Source organism: Kogia breviceps, chromosome 15, assembly GCF_026419965.1.
Source record: "Kogia breviceps isolate mKogBre1 chromosome 15, mKogBre1 haplotype 1, whole genome shotgun sequence".
Lineage (NCBI taxonomy): Eukaryota > Metazoa > Chordata > Mammalia > Artiodactyla > Physeteridae > Kogia > Kogia breviceps.
The window spans coordinates 64,928,314-64,949,108 of NC_081324.1; the positions used below are offsets into that span (position 1 = coordinate 64,928,314).

At 52.4% G+C, this 20,795-nt stretch overlaps 2 protein-coding genes across 5 annotated transcripts in view; both read left to right on the forward strand.

Moving 5' to 3' along the window:
• Positions 1-1,174: 1,174 nt before the first annotated feature.
• On the forward strand, positions 1,175-3,770 carry DDT (D-dopachrome tautomerase). Its single transcript, XM_059040187.2, has 3 exons — positions 1,175-1,389; positions 1,721-1,896; positions 3,512-3,770. The coding sequence occupies exons 1-3, from the start codon at positions 1,282-1,284 to the stop codon at positions 3,582-3,584; spliced, it is 357 nt and encodes a 118-aa protein (XP_058896170.1). The 5' UTR covers positions 1,175-1,281; the 3' UTR covers positions 3,585-3,770.
• Positions 3,771-5,815: 2,045 nt separating this feature from the next.
• CABIN1 (calcineurin binding protein 1) overlaps positions 5,816-20,795 on the forward strand; it is a 102,211-nt gene continuing 87,231 nt past the window's right edge. For 2 of the 4 annotated variants that reach the window (XM_067015879.1, XM_067015882.1), the window contains exons 1-8: positions 5,816-5,885; positions 12,467-12,632; positions 13,969-14,050; positions 14,527-14,619; positions 15,668-15,781; positions 16,387-16,521; positions 17,294-17,474; positions 19,845-19,974. In XM_067015879.1, the coding sequence (XP_066871980.1) occupies positions 14,048-14,050; positions 14,527-14,619; positions 15,668-15,781; positions 16,387-16,521; positions 17,294-17,474; positions 19,845-19,974 (656 nt within the window). In that variant the 5' untranslated portion in view covers positions 5,816-5,885; positions 12,467-12,632; positions 13,969-14,047. The remainder of the gene's footprint in view (positions 5,886-12,466; positions 12,633-13,968; positions 14,051-14,526; positions 14,620-15,667; positions 15,782-16,386; positions 16,522-17,293; positions 17,475-19,844; positions 19,975-20,795) is intronic. The other 2 variants (XM_067015881.1, XM_067015880.1) reach the window with 2 other exon arrangements.

Here is a 20,795-nt window from a genome sequence, read left to right on the forward strand (position 1 = left end):
TCTTCGTTGTGGTGCGCGGGCTTCTCACTGCGGTGGCTTCTCTTGTTGCGGAGCATGGGCTGTAGGTGCACGGGCTTTAGTAGTTGTGGCTCATGCGCTCTAGAGCGCAGGCTAAGTAGTTGGGGGAACGGGCTTAGTTGCTCCGTGGCATGTGGGATCTTCCCGGACTAGGGCTCAAACCTGTGTCCCCTGCATTGGCAGGCGGATTCTAAACCATTGCACCACCAGGGAAGTCTGACTAACACATTGTAAATAACAACTTTTGTTTCACCTATAAAAACATAGGGTCCCGTAAACATTGCTGGTAATTGTACTGGGACTTGGCGTCTCTCACCCCCCAGTGGGCTGTCCTTTACCGTGAGGCAAGGTTGGCACAGGCACAAGAGGCCACAAAGGTAGATGTCTTTGGGGGCCAGGTAGGGATGCAGGGAGACTGAGGGTCTCTGCCCAGTTCCACTCGAGCCCACACGTATCAACAGGTGTCCTGATCAATAGAAGTGCAGGGCTTGCCTGGTGGCGCAGTGGTTGAGAATCTGCCTGCCGATATAGGGGACACGGGTTCGTGCCCCGGTCCGGGAAGATCCCATATGCTACGCATAGGCTAGGCCTGTGAGCCGTGGCTGCTGAGCCTGCGCGTCCGGAGCCTGTGCTCCGCAACAGAAAAGCCCACAACAGTGAGAGGCCCGCGTACCGGGGAAAAAAAAAAAAAAAAGATTTTAGATTCACACATGGAACGTGAAGTTGCCTGACTTGGAGGCAACCCATTTAAAAATAATTTTAAGCCTCCGTGACGATGTAACGTTTTTAGGGTGGAGCCTGGGGACGGCTGCTACAGGTGTGTGTGTTTGGCGGGGGTGTTCAGACCAGCATCTAAATATTGGCTAAGAAGCAGACGACCGCAGCAGCGCCGGAAAGCCGCAGGAGACCGGAAACCTCGGCCAGTGTGGCTGGAGCGGGGGTGGGGCCTGGTGTGTGGGTGAGGCCTGGTGTGTGGGCGGGGCCTAGAGCGGCCAATGTCTCGTTGGGGGTGGGGTTACTCGGAGCCTGCCGGGCTACAGCACTTCCGGAAATCAGCGCCTTTGCACGAGGAAACTGTCGGCCGAAGCCGGGGGTGTAGTCTAGGCAGCCAATCGGGGGGCGCTGTGTACCTGCCCAGCCAATGAGGAGCAGGTTTCCGCGGCGCCCCGCCCCTGCTCCCTACAGCCCTACCCTGGAGATCACCCACCTGGACTCCGTGTTTTCTTTCTCCCTGGCGGCCTTTCGCGCACCTTCCCGCTAGCAATGCCGTTCGTTGAGCTGGACACGAACTTGCCCGCCGGCCGTCTGCCCGCGGGACTTGAGAAGCGGCTCTGCGCGGCCACTGCCGCCATCCTGGGCAAGCCTGAGGATGTGAGTATGGGCAGGGGTGCACGGAGAGGGAGGAGGTTGGCGGATGGAGTCGGGCTCTGTACGCGCCGCGAATTCCCCACCGCGACCCTGACTCTTCCGCGCCCGCCGCCTGCCAAGTCTGACCTCCCGCTCTCCAAGACCCCGCGGCCCCACCCACCACGTCTGCTCCCCGTCGGTTTGCCCAGGCATGACCCCGACGTGACCTCCAAGGACCCCGGCCCGTGCCCCCAGCCCTGATCCCGCGGGGCCCGCGCTCCCCCACTCTGCGCTCCCCGGTCCTCAGCACCATCCCGGCCACACCGGCTTCAGGCGAACTTTCGTGTCCCCGCAGCGCGTGAACGTGACTGTGCGGCCCGGCCTGGCCATGGCGATGAACGGCTCGGCGGAGCCCGGCGCGCAGCTGCTCGTCTCCTCCATAGGTGTGGTGGGCACGGCCGAGGAGAACCGCGGCCACAGTGCCCGCCTCTTCGAGTTTCTCACCAAGGAGCTGGACCTGGCCCAGGACCGGTGCGTAGGGGAAGGGAGAGGACCCTCTTGGGACTGCTGCGAGACGGGGCAGGAATCCGACTTGAGGCCCTTCCTAAGGTTGGGGAAAAAATTAATTCCCCACCCTTCCCTAGAAAGATGTGGTGCCGCAGAGTCCCTTGCGCCCCCCGGTGGTGGGCCCCCCTGAGAGTGGTAGTGGAATTGAGTGAATTCCTGGCTCTGTAGTGGTCCTTGTGACACCTGGGCAAGGTGTGGCCTCCAGAACCTCAGTGTTTCCATCTGTGAAGTGGGAAGGCTCTCCTTTAACCACTCCCTGGGGGTACTGCATGGGATGGCACTATACTGCACCTGTCTTGACACCTGGTAGGGCAGGATGTTGTTACCCTGACAAAACCAAGGCCATTTATCATCTGCCTTCAGGCTTCCCTACATCTTAGGGAAACAGGTATAATTTTCTAGAGCTTCTCCAAGCTGGTCGAGGAATTCTGGGTATGTCCCGAGGCTGTGACCTTTGGGCCTATGGCCCAATTAGGTCCCAGGTAAGGTTCCTGGGAGGGCCACAGAGTACCGGAAAGAGCATTGGCCTGAATGTCTGGGGACCTGGGTTCTGGGTTCCATGCAGCCGGAGGATCCAGACAAACCTGGAAGTGAACCATCTCTGGTTTGTAGTTTTCTCTTCTGTGAATAGAGAGGCATGGATTAAACGATTCCCAAGAACACTTACAGCTCCCAGACCTGGGATTCTGTGGCAAGGTTAAAGTTTCTTCCTGGGTGAAAAATATTCCTGAACCAAGTCCATGCCTACGAGGAACTAAGTATATGAGAAGCTTGAAAGAACCTTCCAGAATGGCACGTTCATTGGCCCAGAAAGGCTGGTGAAGAATGGTTACTTCTTGGGGGTGCTCAGACCTGGTCCTCAAGCTGGGGAGTGATAATAATTCTAACAACATAAGTAATGTGTAATTTACCATGTGCCAGATACTCCATAGGTAACTCACATGCCTGATCCCATTTGATCCTTAGAAGTTTTGTCCCCCTCTCCACACCCCTCATGTGGACATGCCATCCCCATGAGGTAGATACCTCCATTATGCCTATTTACAGATGGGAAAACTGAGATTGTCGCATATACCTCCTTGGTCCCAGGCTATCCCAGTTATCCTGTTTCTTCACAAGGAACTTCCTATCACTTCTGTGAGAGGGGCACACTCACTCACTCCACAGACATTACAGGGGTGGTGGGGGGAGTCACCCTGTGCCTGGCCTTCTTGAGCCAGGCTTTGCGAAAACAGGCAGCTTGGGCACTGCACATGCCCCCATGGGCCTGCAGTTTGGAAGACAGGGCTTCCTTGTGAACCCACAGACAGAGCATACAGTGACCACAGAGGCTGCCATGTTGAGAGTCTGTTCTTGGTGGGTGATGATGATGTGCAGTCACCATCCCAACCTTGACATGCCCGCTGCCCTGTCGGGGGTTGGGCGGAGAGCATTAATGGGTTGAGACAGGCTTGCAAAATGCCTGGTGGGCTAAAGCAGGCTGGCCTGGGAGCCCATGGTGGGAGTACCTGGCTAGGGGTCTTGGAATGTAAGGCATTAGCCAAGGAGCTGATGACATCTTTTTCTCTGTCTCCTGAAGGATAATTATCCGCTTTCTCCCCTTGGAGCCCTGGCAGATCGGCAAGAAGGGGACAGTCATGACCTTTTTATGATTGGCGTGGAGGGCATCCAGGGCATCTGTGATCTGACAGCCCCTTCCAGAGAGGCTCCTGGCAGAGTGAGGGCCTGGTGGATACCAGCTTCTGGCACCCCCACATGCAGACAGGCCTGTGACCTCACAGTCCTCTTCCCCATCCTTATGACAAATAAATGAAGAGCGCTGTCTCTCTCAAACATGACTTCTCTACATCCCTTTACCCTACTCCGGCATTCTGGGCCACCCTGGGCAGCAGGGTTGGTTTATGAGGTGGGGACCTTAGGGAACCTGGGAGGTGGGATGTTCCTGTCTTCAGGGCCTCTGTTTCATGTCTTGTATCTTGGCTGCCCAAATCAGAGGGTGGAGGGCTCAGCCTGGAGGCTCTGCTCCTGATGCTTATGTTCAGGCTGGTGGGGAAGAGCTGGCAGCTGGTCCAGCCTGGGCCTTCCTGCAGACTCTGCTGACCAGATGTTCCTGTCCTCAGCCTGGGCTTCAGGGACCTTCCCTGGACATTGCCAAACTTCACCTTCTCCAGTGAGTCTTGATGAGAATTCAGTGTAGCTGCACGCCTTATAAAAATCCATGTCCCAGAACGGCAAACCCAGCAATGCAACATCTGCTTCTAGAAATGGAATGAATGGGATCCCGCCCCCCCATTTAAAGAACATACCATGCTTTTGCATTTCAGAGGATATACAGGTGGGGTTGGGGTAGCCCGAAGGAAGTCGCCTTTTCAGTTTCCTTCTGGATGCAGAGTTTACATCTCTGGGTGCTATGTTTCTCTGCACAATTAAAGCTTTGATTATCCTTGTGCACCAATGAAATACCAAATTTGCAGTCTATGCAGCCCACCTGGTTAATAAGTTAGTTTCCAAAAGAATGTGCCTGTGCCTGCTGTGTTTACCTGACCACCGCTGAGGACTTGTTAAAAGCTATAGCTTGGAGTTCCTTTCCCTGGCTCACTGTCCCAGCTCTTTCTGCTCTCATTCCTTCTGCTAACATGGATGTCTTGCTTCCCAAAGGGGCTCAGGGAATGTTTGTGGGTTGAATGCAAATGAATGTGCCTAAGGAGGGATTCAGGCCTAACCCTTGCCAGGACCATAAGGTAAGAGCCTCCGATCTGGTCTCCCCAGTTTCAATCTCTCATCCCCACTATTGTGAGTGATGTCATCTGTTTGCTGTGAGGACTGGCCCCTCCCACCACGCGGGCATTACCCCTCCCTGTTGTGGCCCTGAGTTTTACCCCCTGATAAAACCATGCTGCATGAGGCTCCTGCATGGCCAGCAGTGTTTCTCAACTCAAAACCTTGCCACACAGCTAGCTCCCTGCTGCTTGCACCACCCTTCCCATCTTTTTTCAACTTTCACTCCAGAGCATCTTTCAAGATACAACTCAGTGGTGGGAACTGCATACAAGGTTGCAAGTCATCCACGAAAGTTTGAAACCATCTGTTTATGCACTGTTTAACCCAAACCTGCCCCTTATACTCCTCTCAAAAATCAAGGTTGGCGACTCAATTTTTTTATCTACTAGCATATCATTAAAGCTTTGCTGTACTGAACCGTCTGAGTTTTTCACCATGGTTTTACTGTCTATAAATAAAGTCAAAGAAAAAGCCATAACATTCGTTCTTTAGGTTATTCTTGCTGGACACAAGCCGCTATCAATGTCAACCAGTGTGAAGCCCTTCCCTAAAACGCTTAGCTCCCAAGAGCGTTACCCTTGTGTCCCAGGCCCTTGTCAGAAACCCGTCAGCGCTGGGCCCTCCTTCCGGCTCTGTTCTGTCACTTCCTCCCCGGTCCGTTCATCCCCCGCTCCCCCTTCCCCTTTTTCTTTTGCTTCAGTAGTTGCTTTATCTGTGACTCTTAGGTTTCAAATCCTTTCCGGAACGAGGTGAGGTCCAGGTAATGTGAGAATGCTCTTCCGGCCCCGGTTCCCTCCAAGTGTCCCCAGGTTTCCACGGCCTTTCAGAACACCTGTCGCAGGTTGTAACAGTAGTGCGGCCGTCACTTGGCAGCTGCTGCGGGCCAGGCCCCGAGCTCGGCTCTTCCCGGGTACGACGAGCGGTGCGGAGGGAGCGAGTGGGATTTGGTCAGCAGCGGGCGCTGAGCCCCCAGCCGCCCTCAGGCCGAAGTGCAGCGTTGCGCCGGACACCTGCAGGGTCCCCGCGCGCCAGCTCCGCGGGGCGGCGCGTCAGCGCTTGCCGACTGGCTGGTGGAGCCGGCTCCGGAGCCAATGGGAGCGCGCCTTGTTGTGAGGCGCGCAGCCGGCAGGCGCGGGGGTCCGGCGGACAGGCGGTTGCCGTGGAGACGCCTGGTGAGTTCGCTGGCAGCGGGTTTGGGGCGGCCCCGGGTGGGGGCGCGGCTCTGCCCTGCCGGGGGCGGGGGCTTGAGGGGCGGCGGGCGCGGGGTCCGGCCGGGCGGACGCTGGGGCTCCTCGTGGGGAAACCGAAGCCAGGACCCGGAGCGGCCCGGCTGGGCCCCGCTGCCGCGCGGGCCTCTCGTTGGCTCCTGCTCGTCCCGGGGGGCTGAGAGGGACTCCGCGTTGGGGGGCAGGGATCACAGTGGCCGCAGTGGGAGCCGCCGTTCGGTCTGCGGCCGCGGTGCCGGGCCCCGCGCTGACCACCGCCTCGCGTCCTTCTACTTCACCTTCACGGCGGCGCTGCGCGGTGAGCGCCCCTCACGGGGGGCCGAAACTCAGGCCAAGAGGACGTGAAGCCGCTTGTCCCGAGTCCCCGGCTCCCTCGCCGGCCATTGGCTCCAAACTAAAAGCCTTGACTGCCCCACCGCCCCGAGGAGGTGGACCCGGGCCGGATAGAGCTTCCTGATGCTGGCAGGTGTCTGCACAAGGGGCTCTGGGGACCCCTTCACCCTTGGGGGCCTGAGTTACTACAGGTCGTGCTGTGTATGCGGATTCCATGCGGCTGGGCTTCCTTCTGGGTGACTCATAATCGTTCTTAGAACTGGAGTATCCTCGGAGTGGTCTCGTTCAGGGGTCGGCAAACTTTGGTTGTAGATATAATGATTTTTATAGTAGTATTATGTCTTGTGGCTATAGTAAGTATGAGTATACTTATAATAGTATAAGTATTCGGGTGCTATACTTTACTGAGTACTGTGGTCGCAGCCAAAGACAGTATGTAAGAGAGTGGTGGTGTTTCAATAAAATTTTATTTAGGGACATGAAATTTGAATTTTATGTAAGTTTTATGTAATTTTCACGTGTCACGAAGTTTTTCAACCATTTAAAAATGTAAAAATCATTCTTTGCTATTGGGCTGTATGGAAACAGAAGCCTAGTGAGCTTGCAGACGCCTGATTTAGTACAAAGACTCATGCAGTAGAGGAAACTGAGACCCAGAGGGGGTATCTTATGCCATGTCAGTTACACAGCCCGGTAGTGCCCCAACTGAGCTTAAGACCTATTCTTCCCGACTCTCAGGCCAGAGCCTGCTAGGAAACATCACCACTTACCACTGGATCAGGGTATGAGGTGCTCAAAGTGTGCTGTTGTTATGTGTTCTGAAGGACATGAAAACTATAAAGAGTTTGAAAATTTGTGAGGTTTAACTCCTGAATGTGCTGTTCTGAGAAAATGCAACTGTTCTGCTGGGAGACTGAGAAATGAGTACCAGATACTTCCCTTCTCACCTTTATACAGTAGCTTTTTTTTTTTTTTTTTTTAAACTCCTTTTTGTGGTTTCTGGGGTTTGTGGTGAATAATATGGCTATGGTCCTCATTCTCACATTGCTTACAGATGATAAATATATAATCTCAAATGGTTATTTCTTTGTAAAGTTTTTATTTTAAACTACTTTGTGTGTGTGTGTTTTTATTGAAGTATAGTTGATTTACAATGTTGTGTTTCAGGTGTACAGCAAAGTGATTTGGTTATACATACATATATATCTATTTTTTTTTCAGATTAATTTCCCTTATAGGTTATTACAAAATATTGAGTACAGTTCCCTGTGCTATACAGTAGGTCCCTGTTGGTCATCTATTTTATATATAGTAGTGTGTATCTGTTAATCCCAAACTCTCAATTTATCCCGCCCCCCCGGCTTTGGTAACCATGAGTTTGTTTTCTATGTCTGTGGGTCTATTTCTTTGTGGTATATAAGTTCATTTGTATCTTTTTTTTTTTTTAGATTACAAATATAAGCAGTATCATATGATATTTGTCTTTCTCTGTCTTACTTCACTTAGTTTAATAACCTCTAGGTCCATCTGTGTTGCTGCAAATGGCATTATTTCATTCTTTTTAAAAAATATTTATTTAATTTATTTAGTTTCCTTATTTTTTTGTCTGCATATAGTCTTAGTTGCGGTACGTGGTATCTTTTGTTACAGGGTGCGGACTCTTGGTTGCAGTGCATGGGCTTCTCTCTAGCTGTGGTGCGCGGGCTCCAGAGTGCGTGGGCTCTGTAGTTTGCGGCAAGCGGGCTCCCTTGTTGAGGCGTGCAAGCTCAATAGTTGTCGCCCGTGGGCTTAGTTGCCCCGCGGCATATGGGTTCTTGGTTCCCCCACCAGGGAGTGAACCTGCATCCCCTGCATTGGAAGGCAGATTCTTTACCACTGGACCACCAGGGAAGTCCCTCATTCTTTCTTTTATGGCTGAGTAATATTCCATTGTATAAATATACCACATTTTATTTATCCATTCATCTGTCGATGAACATTTAGGTTGCTTCCGTGTCTTGGCTATTGTAAATAGTGCTTCAGTGAACACTGGGGTACATGTATCTTTTCAAATTATGGTTTTCTCCGATGTATGCCCGGGAGTGGGATTGCAGGCTCATTTGGTAGCTCTATTTTTAGTTTTTTAAGGAACCTCCATACTGTTCTCCATAGTGGCTGCACCAGTTTACATTGCCACCAACAATGTAGGAGGGTTCCCTTTCCTCTACACCCTCTTCAGCATTTGTTATTTGTAGACTTTTTTTTTAACACTTAATTTTTCTACATTTATTTATTTATTTATTTATGGCTGTGTTGGGACTTTGTTGCTGCACGCGGGCTTTCTTTTTAGTTGCAGCGATGGGGGCCACCACTCTTTGTTGCGGTGGGTAGGCCTCTCATTAAGGTGGCTTCTATTGTCACGGAGCATGGGCTCTAGGTGCATGGGCTTCAGTAGTTGTGGCACATGGGCTCAGTAGCTGTGGCTCACAGGCTCTAGAGCGCAGGCTCAGTAGTTGTGGTGCACGGGCTTAGTTGCTCCACAGCATGTGGGATCTTCCCGGACCACGGCTTGAACCCACGTCCCCTGCATTGGTAGGCAGATTCTTAACCACTGCGCCACTAGGGAAGCCCTGTAGACTTTTTAATGATGGCCATTCTGACTGTATTAGGTGATGCCTCATTGTAGTTTTGATATGCATTTCTCTAATAATTAGCAATGTTGAGCATCTTTTCATGTGTCTTTTGGCCATCTGTATGTCTTCTTTGGAGGAATGTCTATTTAGATCTTCAGCCCATTTTTTTATTGGGTTGTTTGTTTTTTTGATATTGAGCTGTAGGAGCTGTTTTTGTATATTTTGGAGATTAATTCCTTGTCAGATGCACCATTTGCAAATATTTTCTTCCATTCTGTAGGTTGTCTTTTAAACTACTTTTAAATTTAGAGAAAAGTTGCAACAATAATATAGTGAGTTTCCATGTGTCTCTCACGCTGCTTCCCTAATGTTAACATCTTATATAATCCTAGCACAATTTTCAAGAACAGAAAACTAGTATTGATACAATATTATTAACTCAACTACAGACTTGGTTGGAATTTTACCAGTTTTTCCAGTGGTCTGTTTTCATCCCAGGATTGTATCCAAGATCCCGTATTGCATTTAGTCATTTCTCCATAGTCTCCACTTTAGTCCTTAACAGTTTTTTAGTCTTTTCTTAACTTCTTGACCTTGCTACTTTTTTTTTTTTTTTTTTTAATTTTTTTTATTTTTTTTAATTTTTTTTTTTATTTTTTTTTTTTTTTTTGCGGTATGCGGGCCTCTCACTGTTGTGGCCTCTCCCGTTGCGGAGCACAGGCTCCGGACGCACAGGCCCAGCGGCCATGGCTCACGGGCTCAGTTGCTCCGCGGCATGTGGGATCTTCCCGGACCAGGGCACGAACCCGTGTCTCCTGCATCGGCAGGCGGACTCTCAACCACTGCGCCACCAGGGAAGCCCAGACCTTGCTACTTTTTAAAAGTACTGATCAGTTATTTTGTTTACTATCCCTCAGCTAAGGCTTGTCTGATGTTTTCTCATGATTGGAGTGAAGTTATGCATTTTAGGCAAGAATAACACAAACATGCTGTCCTCAGTGCATCATATCAAGGAGTTCAGGAGGTAGTAACTTGTTTCATTACTGGTGATGTTAACTTTGATTGCGTGGTTTAGTTGGTGTCTGCCAGGTTTCAACACTGTAAAGTTACAATTTTTTCCCTTGTAGTTAGTAAGTATCTTTGGGGGAGATCCTTTGAGAGGATGCAAATTCTGGTTCTGGCAAATCTTTACCCACTGACCTTAGCATCCATCTGTGGATCTTTGTGGCATTTGCCTAAAGGTAATTATGTTTCTTTCCTTCTGCATTTATTTATTGAAATTCAGTTGAAGGAAGAGCTATTCCTTCTCTCATTTATTTATTTATTTGATTATTTATTTGTATCAGTATGAACCCAAGGATATTCATTTTATTCTGTGAGTTAAAGTCTAATCTTACCGTTATTTTGTTGCTTACTGTTTGGCTTTGGCTATTTAGAGTCTCCTTCAGGTTAGCCGCTGTGTCCTATCAACAAACCCTCATCATTTTTTTGAGTACTTACTTACCTTCTGGCACCACAAGATGTTCCAGGATCATCTTGTATTTTCTCTGCCCCAACCCTGGAATCGAAGCTCCTTTTTGTCTTTAGCCTTGAGGTATCCAGTCAAGATACTGTTTTATACAGGTTTTTTCTTTTCTTCCTCATCCTCTTCAGTGTGGTTGTGTTATTTGTGATACAGCAGGTTCATTACTAGTATTTATATTCCATTTTGGGTCCCCCCTAGATCCTAGTTGATTTTGATTGTTTATTTTTGGAGTGTGACACATGACCGTGGCTCTCAGAGTCAGAGCTGTGCACAAGGTATAGGCAGAGAAGGGTCCTTCCCTCCGCATCCCCTCCACCTCATTCCCATTCACCTCCTGTAACTAACTGATCTCTCTGGTACCTGATTTATCCTTTCATGTTTCTTTTGCACAAAGAATAGATGGTTATGTATTTTTTTATATCCTCTTCTTTCTTATATGAAGGGTGGCATGCTATAAATATTTGTATTTGCTTTTTTTACTTAACAGTATGTCTTGAAAATCACCCTGTATCTGTTCATAGATTTCCTATTCATTTTTTAAAAATTATTTATTAAATTTATTTATTTTTGGCTGCTTTGGGTCTTCATTGCTGCACACAGGCTCTCTGTAGTTGCAGCGAGCAGGGGCTTTTTTTCTTTGCGGTATGCGGGCTTCTCATTGTGGTGGCTTCTCTCGTTGCAGGCTTCAGTAGTAGTGACATGAGGGCTCAGTAGTTGTGGCTCACGGGCTTAGTTGCTCTGCAGCATGTGGGATCTTCCCGGACCAGGGTTCGAACCCATGTTCTTAACCACTGTGCTACCAGGGAAGTCCCTCCTATTCATTTTTTAAAAAACAGTTTTATTAATATATAATTTATATACCATATAGTGCACCCATTTAAAGTTTACAATTTATTGGTTTTTAGTATATTCACAGAGTTGTGCAGGTATCACCACGATCAATTTTAGAACATTTTTTTCCACCAAAAGGAACCCTGTGTCTATTAACACTCACTTCCCATCACCTCCTCCCCCAGCCCTAGGCATTCACTAATGTACTTTCTGCCTGTGTAAATTTGCCTTTTCTGGACATTTCATAGAAATGGTATCATACCATTTATATGGTACCCCATATAAATGGAATCATAGTTTTGTTACTGGCTTATTTCCCTTAACATAATGTCTTCAGGGTTAATCCATGTAGCATGTGTCAGAGGGTCCTTCCTTTTTAAGGCTGAATCTTATTCACAAGGGTTCCAATTTCTCCACATCCTCGTCAGCACTTGTTAGTGTGTGTGTGTGTGTGTGTGTGTGTGTGTGTGTGTTTTACTGCAGTCTAGCAGATAACTCAACATCCTGGTCTATTTAATACTGTCCAGCAGAAGAAAATAACGAATTTCAATTTTAAACAAACGAGACAAAAGGAAGCAAAATCTCTCCATAGGCCTTTCAACAAAGAACGGGAGCAGTTTGCTAGAGCTGCCAGGCATCAGTGTATGGCGAGGGAGGAGGGTGGGGGGAGAGTGCTGAGGGCACGAGGCGCGGGTCCCATGCTGGTCTTCAGGCAACATACGCTGCCTGGGTAGGGAGCAGGGGCGGAGGGAGGGCCTTTCTTCCTTAGTCCAGAATCTGGCAGCTGAATCGGTTGCTGTGAAGCCTGATCTGTCCACAGTCAAAGGCACGTGTGGAAATCCACTCCCAGAGAAGAGTGAGTCCTTGGGGAAGCTGATTTGGCCTCTGAAATGTCTACTGACAGACACCACCCAGAGTTGACGGGGACTTCCTTCTCTCCCTTCGCTCTTCACAGGGGCACTGCCCCTTGGGATGTGTGTGTGTTTTCCCTAGGTACGGGGTTTTAGTGCTATAGTTTCTACTTTTATCGACTTTTTTTTTTCAGATTGTATGGTGGTCACGGTGCACATCGTAGCATAGTTTATGGTCAAGCAGCAGTTTCCAGAGTTAATCAGCAGATTCTTTTTTCTAAATGTGGAACCCAGGAGATAAAATAGCTATCAGCCTCGTGGGGTTTGAGTCTTCCTCGTCTGCGAAGAAGACTGTACTTTCTTTCTTCCTTGTAGGAACCCTCGGAGAACTCAGAGCCCATTGTGAAGGTCGTAGCTCTGAGCTCTGTTGGCGGTAGCAGTGGTCATTTTATTTTATACATGTGGAGCACGTGTTCAGTCTCTGCCAAGGCTCATTTCCACTGCCTGCTGAGCCCTTCGGGGCCTTCTGCCAGCCTCTCAGGTGGGACTTTTCCTGGCTTCCTCCTCTACCCTGACTGGCTTGTTTGGTGGTGCTGCCTCTTCCTCCCTGCCCCGCAGGCCAGAACCCTCGCTGTTACCCGGCACCCCTGATGCTCCCTCCAGCCTCCCAGGGGCCCCGTTCTGTGAGTTTGCCTCCTGGAACGTGTCCCCCCTCTGTCCCCAGTGCCACTGCCCCAGCCAGGCTCCTGGCATCTCTTTGTTTAATAGCAGCACATAGTTCACAGACCATACAGCTCACCTATGTAGGGTATACAATTCAGTGAGTGTAAGTGTATCCACAGAGTTGTGCAACCATCACCATCGTCAATTTCAGAACATTTTCATTACCCCAGAAAGAAGCCCTGTACGTGGTAGTAGTCACTCCCCATGTATCCCTCTCCCCTAGACTACTCTACTTTCTGGTTCTGTAGATTTGCCTATTCTAGACATTTTGTATAAATGGAATCAGACAGTATGTGGCCTTCATGACTGGTCCTTCATTTAGCGTGTTTTCAAGGTTCATCCATGTTGTAGCAAGTGCCAGTACTTTAATTTGTTTTATCACTGAATAATAATCCATTGTATGGACATACCACATTTTCTTTATCCATTTGTCAGTTGATGGACATTTGGGTTGTTTCCACCTTTAATCTGTCATGAGTAATGCTGCTGTGAACATTCATGAACAAGTTTTGGTGTGGACATGTTTTCATTTCTCTTGGGGGTGGAATTTCTGTGTTTTGACATTCTGAGCAATTGCCAGATGGGTTTCACCACTTTTTGTTCCCATCTGCAGTGGATGAGGTTCTGATTTCTCCACGTCCTCACCAATCCTGTCATTTTTTAGCAGATTTCACACTGGTCTGCCTACCTCTAATTTTTTTCCTTTTATATTTCCCTCCCACCCTCCAGGCCCCCTGCCTCTGCCTCCCCGCCCTCCACCCCACTGCTGTCCCTTCCTGGGGCTTAACACAGGGCTTCCTTCTTCACCTTCCTCCATCCCTTCGAATGACTTGTTCTCCTCCTGTTGCCTGTGTTTCTCTTTATTTCATTCAACTTTTGAAAAAATAATTGTTTATCGATCTTTTACCTCTGCTGAGCAGTGAGCCCTGGGGGCAGATGTCCGTCTCACTCCCCTCTGTCCCTGGCCCCTGGTCTGGCAAAGGCAGGCACTCTGTCCCAAGGACCAGGGGCTCCCCAGGTGACAGACTGAAGAGCCATCCCAAGGCCCACTAGCCTGTGTGCCCAGAGCCAGGAGGCCCGTGGGTTTGGACATGGGTTCCTGGTGGCCTGGTGCTTCCTGGGCCCTCCCTCAGCCTGTTCTGCTTCCTCCATAGGAGCCGTGTGGGCTGGCACTGCCCTGCCAGTGCTGGGCAGTACTGGGCGGCGCTGGGTGGTGTGCTGAAGCCTCTGACTATGGTATGTGCTGATGCTCACCTGCTCTGCGGTGCTCCGGGGCGAGGGGCGTTTTCTTGGATGGGCCCTGAAGGCTGTCCGAATGGGGGAGCCTTCCTCCCCGGAGGGCTCTTGGTACCCTCAAGGGTGTGGGTGCCCACTCTCCTGTTGGGTGGTTTGCAGGGCCGCATCACCATGGTTAGAGAGGTACACAGTTATCCCGTGTCATTGGAATCTGTTTTTCCAATGCCTGGGTCTTCTGCTGTGTCAGGCCATTGCTGGGGTGTCCCCAGCCTGTCCCTTTTGTAGTGGACACGTTCCCTGAACAGGTTGGTGTGGTTCCCTCAGAATGTCCCAGTCCTCCTTTTCCTCTGCATCTGGGGAGGCCGTAGCTGTTTGAGGCCGAGTGTCTTACAGAGTGTTGTGCGCGTTGCGGGTTATTGAAGAGACGAGACACGTCTCATCTAAAAGCAACTCTTCCATCAAACCTCTGCTTCTAGATTCGAATCGCAGCCTTAAATGCCAGCTCCACGATTGAGGATGATCATGAAGGAAGCTTTAAAAGTCACAAGACCCAGACAAAGGAGGCGCAGGTGTGTGGTCCATGGGCATCTCTGCAGCTGGACCTTGATTCTCATTTCTGTGGGTGGCACCATGTTTCAGATGCATCCCGATGTCTCCTGAATGGGATTTTAGAGGAAAACCCTGTTTACAGAGATGGCTGGCTCTCCATCTCCTGTTTGACCCGCTTCACTTAGAGAGGGTCACGCTGAGGATGGTCACACTGTTTATTCTGAGTGTGTGTGGGCCCTTCTGCAGCCGGGGCTGGCTCTTCACTCAGCTGGTTGTCTGTGTGGGCCTCAGGAGCTGGCACACCGGGGGGACGGCAGCACGTCACTTTCCAGGGGGAGGCCCCGGAGGGTGCCGCCTAGCCCAGGTCTCACTGGCGGTCTGTGGGGAGCACGGATTCTTGGTCTTTCCTCTCTGCCACGAGGCCTGGCACCACTTCCATTCCAGCCTGCCTGCCTTCCTCTCCGCCGTCTCTCCCGCCACGTCCTACACGAATGTAACAAGGGTTTGCTCTGGTCTTTGTTTTCCCTGGAATAAGCATACACCTCCCCCTTCTCGGGAGAAGCCAGGACAGTGTGGAGCCCTCGCAGACGCTGCTAGTCAGTGGTCCCTGGCCCTCAGGAGTGTCAGTGGGGCTCAGCCTGCCCAGTGCCCCCTCTACCCATCCCGGCAGCGAGCAGGCTGAGGCAGAGAGGCACATAGAAAGCAGTGGAAGCCTTCCCTGCTCTCTCGGAGTCCCTGGGTTATTCCGGCTGGTGGGGCTGATCTCCCAGAAAGCGTCCACAAGGCTCACAGAACCTTGGCATTGCTCTGCTCTGTGCCCTCAGCCTGCCTTCTGCTGTTGCTTAGAGTCAGGTGAGCCCGTGCTGCTCATGTCTCCTTGGGGGGCTGCTGAGGGGCTCTCCTCCCAGTGATGAGCTCCTGCGAGCTTGGAGCGTTAGGACTGTTTCCACCACAGAGGGTGCAGCTGACGAGTAACATGACCTTGACAGCAGCCCCTTCTCACACATTGTTGGCTTGAAAAGACAAACCTTTGTGCTGTGTGAAAATGTCTCCTGTCTTGGTTTGCAGGAAGCAGAGGCTTTTGCCTTGTACCACAAGGCCCTGGATCTGCAGAAGCACGACCGGTTTGAGGAGTCCGCCAAGGCCTACCACGAGCTCCTGGAGGCACGCCTGCTGCGAGAGGTGAGGCCCCAGAGGCCCTCTGCCCCCAGCTTCCCCGCCTGCGGAGCGTCCACCTCGCTGGCTTGCTCTGAGGGTTGGGTGAGTCCAGAGAAGCATGCAGAACGGTTCTAGGTGCAGAGTAAGAGCTCCGTAAATGCCAGCTGCTCTTCCTACTTGGTCTTCACAGCCACTCTGCCAAGTGTGGGTGCATTGTCCCCAGTTCACAGTGTGGAGACAGAGGCTTAGCGAGGTGTTGTTGGCTCAAAGCCATGTAGCTAGTGAAGCATCAGAGCTGGGAGTGGCATGCAGGAGCCGCAGGCTGGCTTCCCAATGCTGTAAATGTCACCATCTAGGCTTGGGCCCTCAGGCATGGCGCTAGTGCCGGGAGGGTTCCCTCTGTGTCTTTTGGTGCCCAGACGGTCCGCAAACCGCCTCTGTGTGCTTGGAACTAGGGGGTCCTTAAAGGACATCTGGAGCCATGCTTTCATTTTCTAGTGGAGGGTGGCACCGTACTGGCCCGAGGGCCTGTGGCAGAAGCCAGCCCTGAAGCCAGGTGTCCTGCTGACTGCCGGTTGAGGCTTCAGGGCCTGGGTGTCACTTTGCTCTTCTGTTTGTTTTGTTCTTAGGCAGTTTCGTCTGGTGATGAGAAGGAGGGGTTGAAACACCCTGGACTGATGCTGAAGTACTCCACGTTTAAGAACCTGGCCCAGCTGGCCGCCCAGAGGGAGGACCTAGAGACAGCCATGGAGTTCTACCTGGAGGTGCTCCCCTCAGCCGGGTCTTCAGGAGTTCTTGGGGGAGGGGTGGGGTTGTGGTCTGGTTGGTTGAAGAGTGTGTGGTGCTGTGTCAGCTGTAGTGCCCAAGGCCCCAGGCAGTGGGTGACAGTAGCAAGTTCAGAGAGGGCTGCATGTGTATTTTTCCTCTGCCATGCAGGGCACACATGACCATGGGTGATTGCTTCATTTCTCTGGGCCTCCAGGTCTACACCATAGAGTTGGAGTGATATAAAGAGGGTGCTGAACACAGAGCCTGACCCCTGGCACCCAGTACCTACTCAGAATCGTACTGCCATTATTTCTATGAGACCGGCTTACCTGTGTGGGCACCTCTGAGGTGCCAGCACCATGCCACGTGCTCACCCTCATGCCCTCTGGCAAGGAGGGCGTCTTTATCCTCATTTTAGGGATGAGGATACTGAGGCTGGCAGTCACGCTGCTGGTCAGTGTGGGAGTATGGATGTGAACCCACGTCTGTCTCCCACCCAGGCTGTTTCTAGAATCCCAGAAGGCTTCTGTATTTTCTTTTAATTCTACTTCTTATACTTCTTTTACATATCAAATATGTAAGGAGTACAGGTGTCCAGAGTGACAAAATGTATTAAGAACATGTTCTGAGTTAGATAAATTGGTCCACGTGACTTCCCTGTCATTCCTTGGGCAGTCTGGGTGGCTGGGCTAGTGCTGTGCCCTCCTGCCACCACGGATGCCCACTCTGGGGAGTTGACTGAGTGTGCCTCTGCTGTGCTGCTACCAGGCGGTCATGCTGGACTCCACAGACGTCAACCTCTGGTATAAAATCGGACACGTGGCCCTGAGGCTCATCCGGGTACCCCTGGCTCGCCACGCTTTTGAGGAAGGGCTGCGGTGCAATCCTGACCACTGGCCCTGCTTGGACAACCTCATCACTGTCCTGTACACCCTCAGCGATTACACCAGTGAGTGGGGCGTCGCTGCTTTCTGCCACGTGCTCGTGCATTGGGACCGAGGAGGGCAGGAGGCCTGGATGAGCTCGGAGCCAGAGTTAACACTGAAGGGCTTTCTGCCCCACCTTCAGGGGAAATAGAGATGCCTTTGCTTCTCTGCTTTACTCTGCTTGTCTTTCTTTCTCAGTTGAGACTTACCCCATACATTGTAGTAGGAAGCATGTCCTCTGAGTGGTTTTCCCTTCAGTCTCTCATTTTGTCTCTGCAGTGTCCCATCCTATGCCTGTTCTTAAAAGTTGCTGACAGATGGCCTAGCGGCTGCAGCCTAACTCTCAATGCCGCAAGCTCACTCCCTCCTTTTATTTTTTTATTTTTATTTTTGTGGTACGCGGGCCTCTCACTGTTGCGGCCTCTCCCGTTGCAGAGCACAGGCTCCGGATGTGCAGGCTCAGTGGCCACGGCTCACGGGCCCAGCCGCTCCGCGGCATGTGGGATCTTCCCGGACTGGGGCATGAACCCGTGTCCCCTGCATCGGCAGGCAGACTCTCAACCACTGCGCCACCAGGGAAGCCCTCACTCCCTCCTTTTAGCAGCTGGTCCTTCCACAGAGCAGCAGGGCTGCTGGAAAGATCTGTGCCAGACGGAGCCCTGTGTGCCTTCCAGTTGCTTCACTCTCTGACCCCACCTGGCCCTCTGCTCAGCCCCTCATGGGCTGTCCCGAGGCAGGCGCTGTTGGGGATCTGGGCCTCTTGGGCCAGCTCCAGGCAGCTCTGTGGGAGGGCCCCGGGCAGGGCCGGGCGCAGGGCAGCTGGCCTCGGGCACAGGCGGTCCTGGCACAGCCTGCTCATTCTTTTCAGGACAGACCTGCTGCCAGCACTTGTCCTCACGTTGAAGGTTACAGCTGGAAGGCTGACTCTTGGAGTCTTTCCCTTCTCTTTCTAAGAGCGCATAGAGCAGGTGGAGCAGGATGGGGTAGTGGAGGCTGGGAAGTTGGGCCCTGCCCGCCACCCACGGGACTCCGTCGGTAGCTCTGTATAGTCAGGTGAACCGCGCGCAGCACAGGGCTGGCGGCGGGGTCGGCGTGCCCCAGGGGCAGGCTGCCGTAGCCCCTTGCCAGTTGTTCGTGCCCAAGGTGACCCTGACTTCTCCCTATGTCCCCAGAGCCAGCTCAGCCCTCTGTTGCCTCCTCCATGTGGGCCCGGGTGGGGGCGGGTGGCTTCTCCCTGCCCCTTTGCTGTGGGGCCTCTGCCATCTGCACCGTCTGACCATCGCGTGCTTGCACGTGGGGTCATTTCTGGACTTGGGCCCTTGTGTCCCTCCACACAGACGTTCTCGGGCATGTCCTTCCGTGGATGTCCGCGCCCGTGCTTTGGATCACCCATTTTGACTCCAGTGCTTTCACCTTCAGTGAATGTGGGTCTCTCCCCGGGCTCTTCCTGGAGCTTGGGTGCCCCCTGGAGGCCCCAGCCTCAGCGTCCCACCTTCTCTCTGGCACCAGTCTCAGTTCTCTCTCCTGGAGAAGCCTCACTTGATAAGCTGAAGTCTTGGGAAGATGGGTTTGGGGGACAGAGTGGTGCATGTGTCTATGAGAGCTGCAGAACCACATCGAAGCCCCAGAGTATGAGCAGCCGGTACATGGGCACTCGAGAGGAGTAGGCAGGCCTCCCTCTGCTGCGGGAGCGGTCAGCTCTGCTGCTGCTGACCAGCCTATCCAGAGGCTTGGTGCCCCCTGGTTTTCTCTCTGCTCCCACCACCTTCCCAGAGGAAACCAAGTCCTCCTTCCGGTTAGGCGGGAACCTCTGGGCCCCCTGTCCCTAGTTCAGTGGGCGGCTGGCGGGGCAGCCCAGACCGCTTCCTGCTTGTGGCGTGGGCACCGCTCTCCTGCTGCCCTTCTCCCTGACTTCCGCGTGGCATCTCTGCTTCTGCTCCAGCTTTCCTTCCTCCTCCCCTGCTCCATCCTTCTCTGGTTATTCCTGATGGGAGTGCCTTGCACCCATACTCAGACTCTGGAGCTGGGCGGGGTACGGGGCTGTCCGGTGCCCAGGCAGAGAGGAGCTGGCGACTGTACTCGTTTGCCGACAGCTGGTTCCCGAAGGGTTTCCTCAAGGTGGGCTTGCTAGGCTGAGGGTCTGTGTTTGATGCCCATGTTTCCCCAGAAAGGTTGTTCACCTGTCCTCCCTGGCAGTGTGGGCCTTTGCCCCTCGACCTTGGTATTATTATTTTCAAAAATCGTTTCCAATTGGATGGATTAAAGTGGTGTCTTGTTGTCATTTACCCGGTGTTTCTTGGACTCTAGAGCAGGGACTACTTCCCTGGCATCACTGGCAAGGCCAGAGAGTCAGAGTGCAGCTTGGAGGTCATGCCTGTTTCTTTCCTGGCCAGCTTGTTTGTACTTCATTTGCAAAGCTTTGGAGAAGGACTGCCGCTACAGCAAGGGGCTGGTTCTCAAGGAGAAGATCTTCGAGGAGCAACCGTGTCTCCGCCAGGACTCCCTCCGGATGTTCCTGAAATGGTGAGTCTGCAGCCCGCCACCTCCTCCCCCAGCGGCTGGGGGCTGTTGAGGCCCCCCGCTTGGCAAATGGCTCTGACCTGCTTGGTTTATTGTTTCCCTACGCGCCTCATATGGGCGGTGCCTCCGCCTGTCTGCTGCCCTCCTTCCCTGCTGCCCTCCTTCCCCGCTGCCCTGCGGCTCTCCTCTAGGTGCTCACGGCAGCCTTGTTCACCTCGCTCCTCGCTGCCCACCCTACCCCTTTCCGAGGCTGTGCTTCCTGTGTTGCCCGGCCCGCCTCTAATTGGGCCACCATGCCTGCCTCCGGGATGAGGCTCATGCTCGGCAGCATTGCCCAGGAGGCCCTTTGCAGTCTGACCCCCCAGTTCTCCTCCTGCTTCTCCCTCCCCCAAGAGGATAGGTGTCCCAGGGCCCTGCTGTGTCCTGTCCAGTCCTGCACCCTGGCTCCCACAGTGCCCTCACCTGGAATCCCCACTTCTCCCCATTGTGTCTTTGTGCCCCTTCATATTCCAAGCCCCACATCCCCTCTTGGCAGCTTTCCAAGTTCGGGCTGCCTCCCCGCCCATCCTCCGGTGGAACCAACTCCTGTGCCCTCTGGTATTTCCTTGGCCCTGGGAGCTCACCGGTTGGGAGTTAGTGGTTATTTTGGTGTTTATCCCTCGTAAGACTGTGCCTCTTATTCACATCTGCCCTGAGGGAGCTGACCTTCTTTGGAGAGGTGGTTGATGAGCATGTAGGACAGATGATGAGTCCGTAAGTGGGTGGCTCCACGGGGGAGCCCTGTGGGGAGGAGGGCACGGGGCAGTGGGGGCAGGTCTCGCCGG

What these genes read in the sequence shown, in the direction of transcription:
- DDT (XM_059040187.2), top strand. Translation starts at nt 1,282, where the DNA reads ATGCCGTTCGTTGAGCTGGACACGAACTTGCCCGCCGGCCGTCTGCCC. An exon ending in TCCTGGGCAAGCCTGAGGAT is followed by an intron (nt 1,390 to 1,720) that starts GTGAGTATGGGC and finishes GTGTCCCCGCAG; the next exon opens with CGCGTGAACGTGACTGTGCG. An exon ending in CTGGACCTGGCCCAGGACCG is followed by an intron (nt 1,897 to 3,511) that starts GTGCGTAGGGGA and finishes TGTCTCCTGAAG; the next exon opens with GATAATTATCCGCTTTCTCC.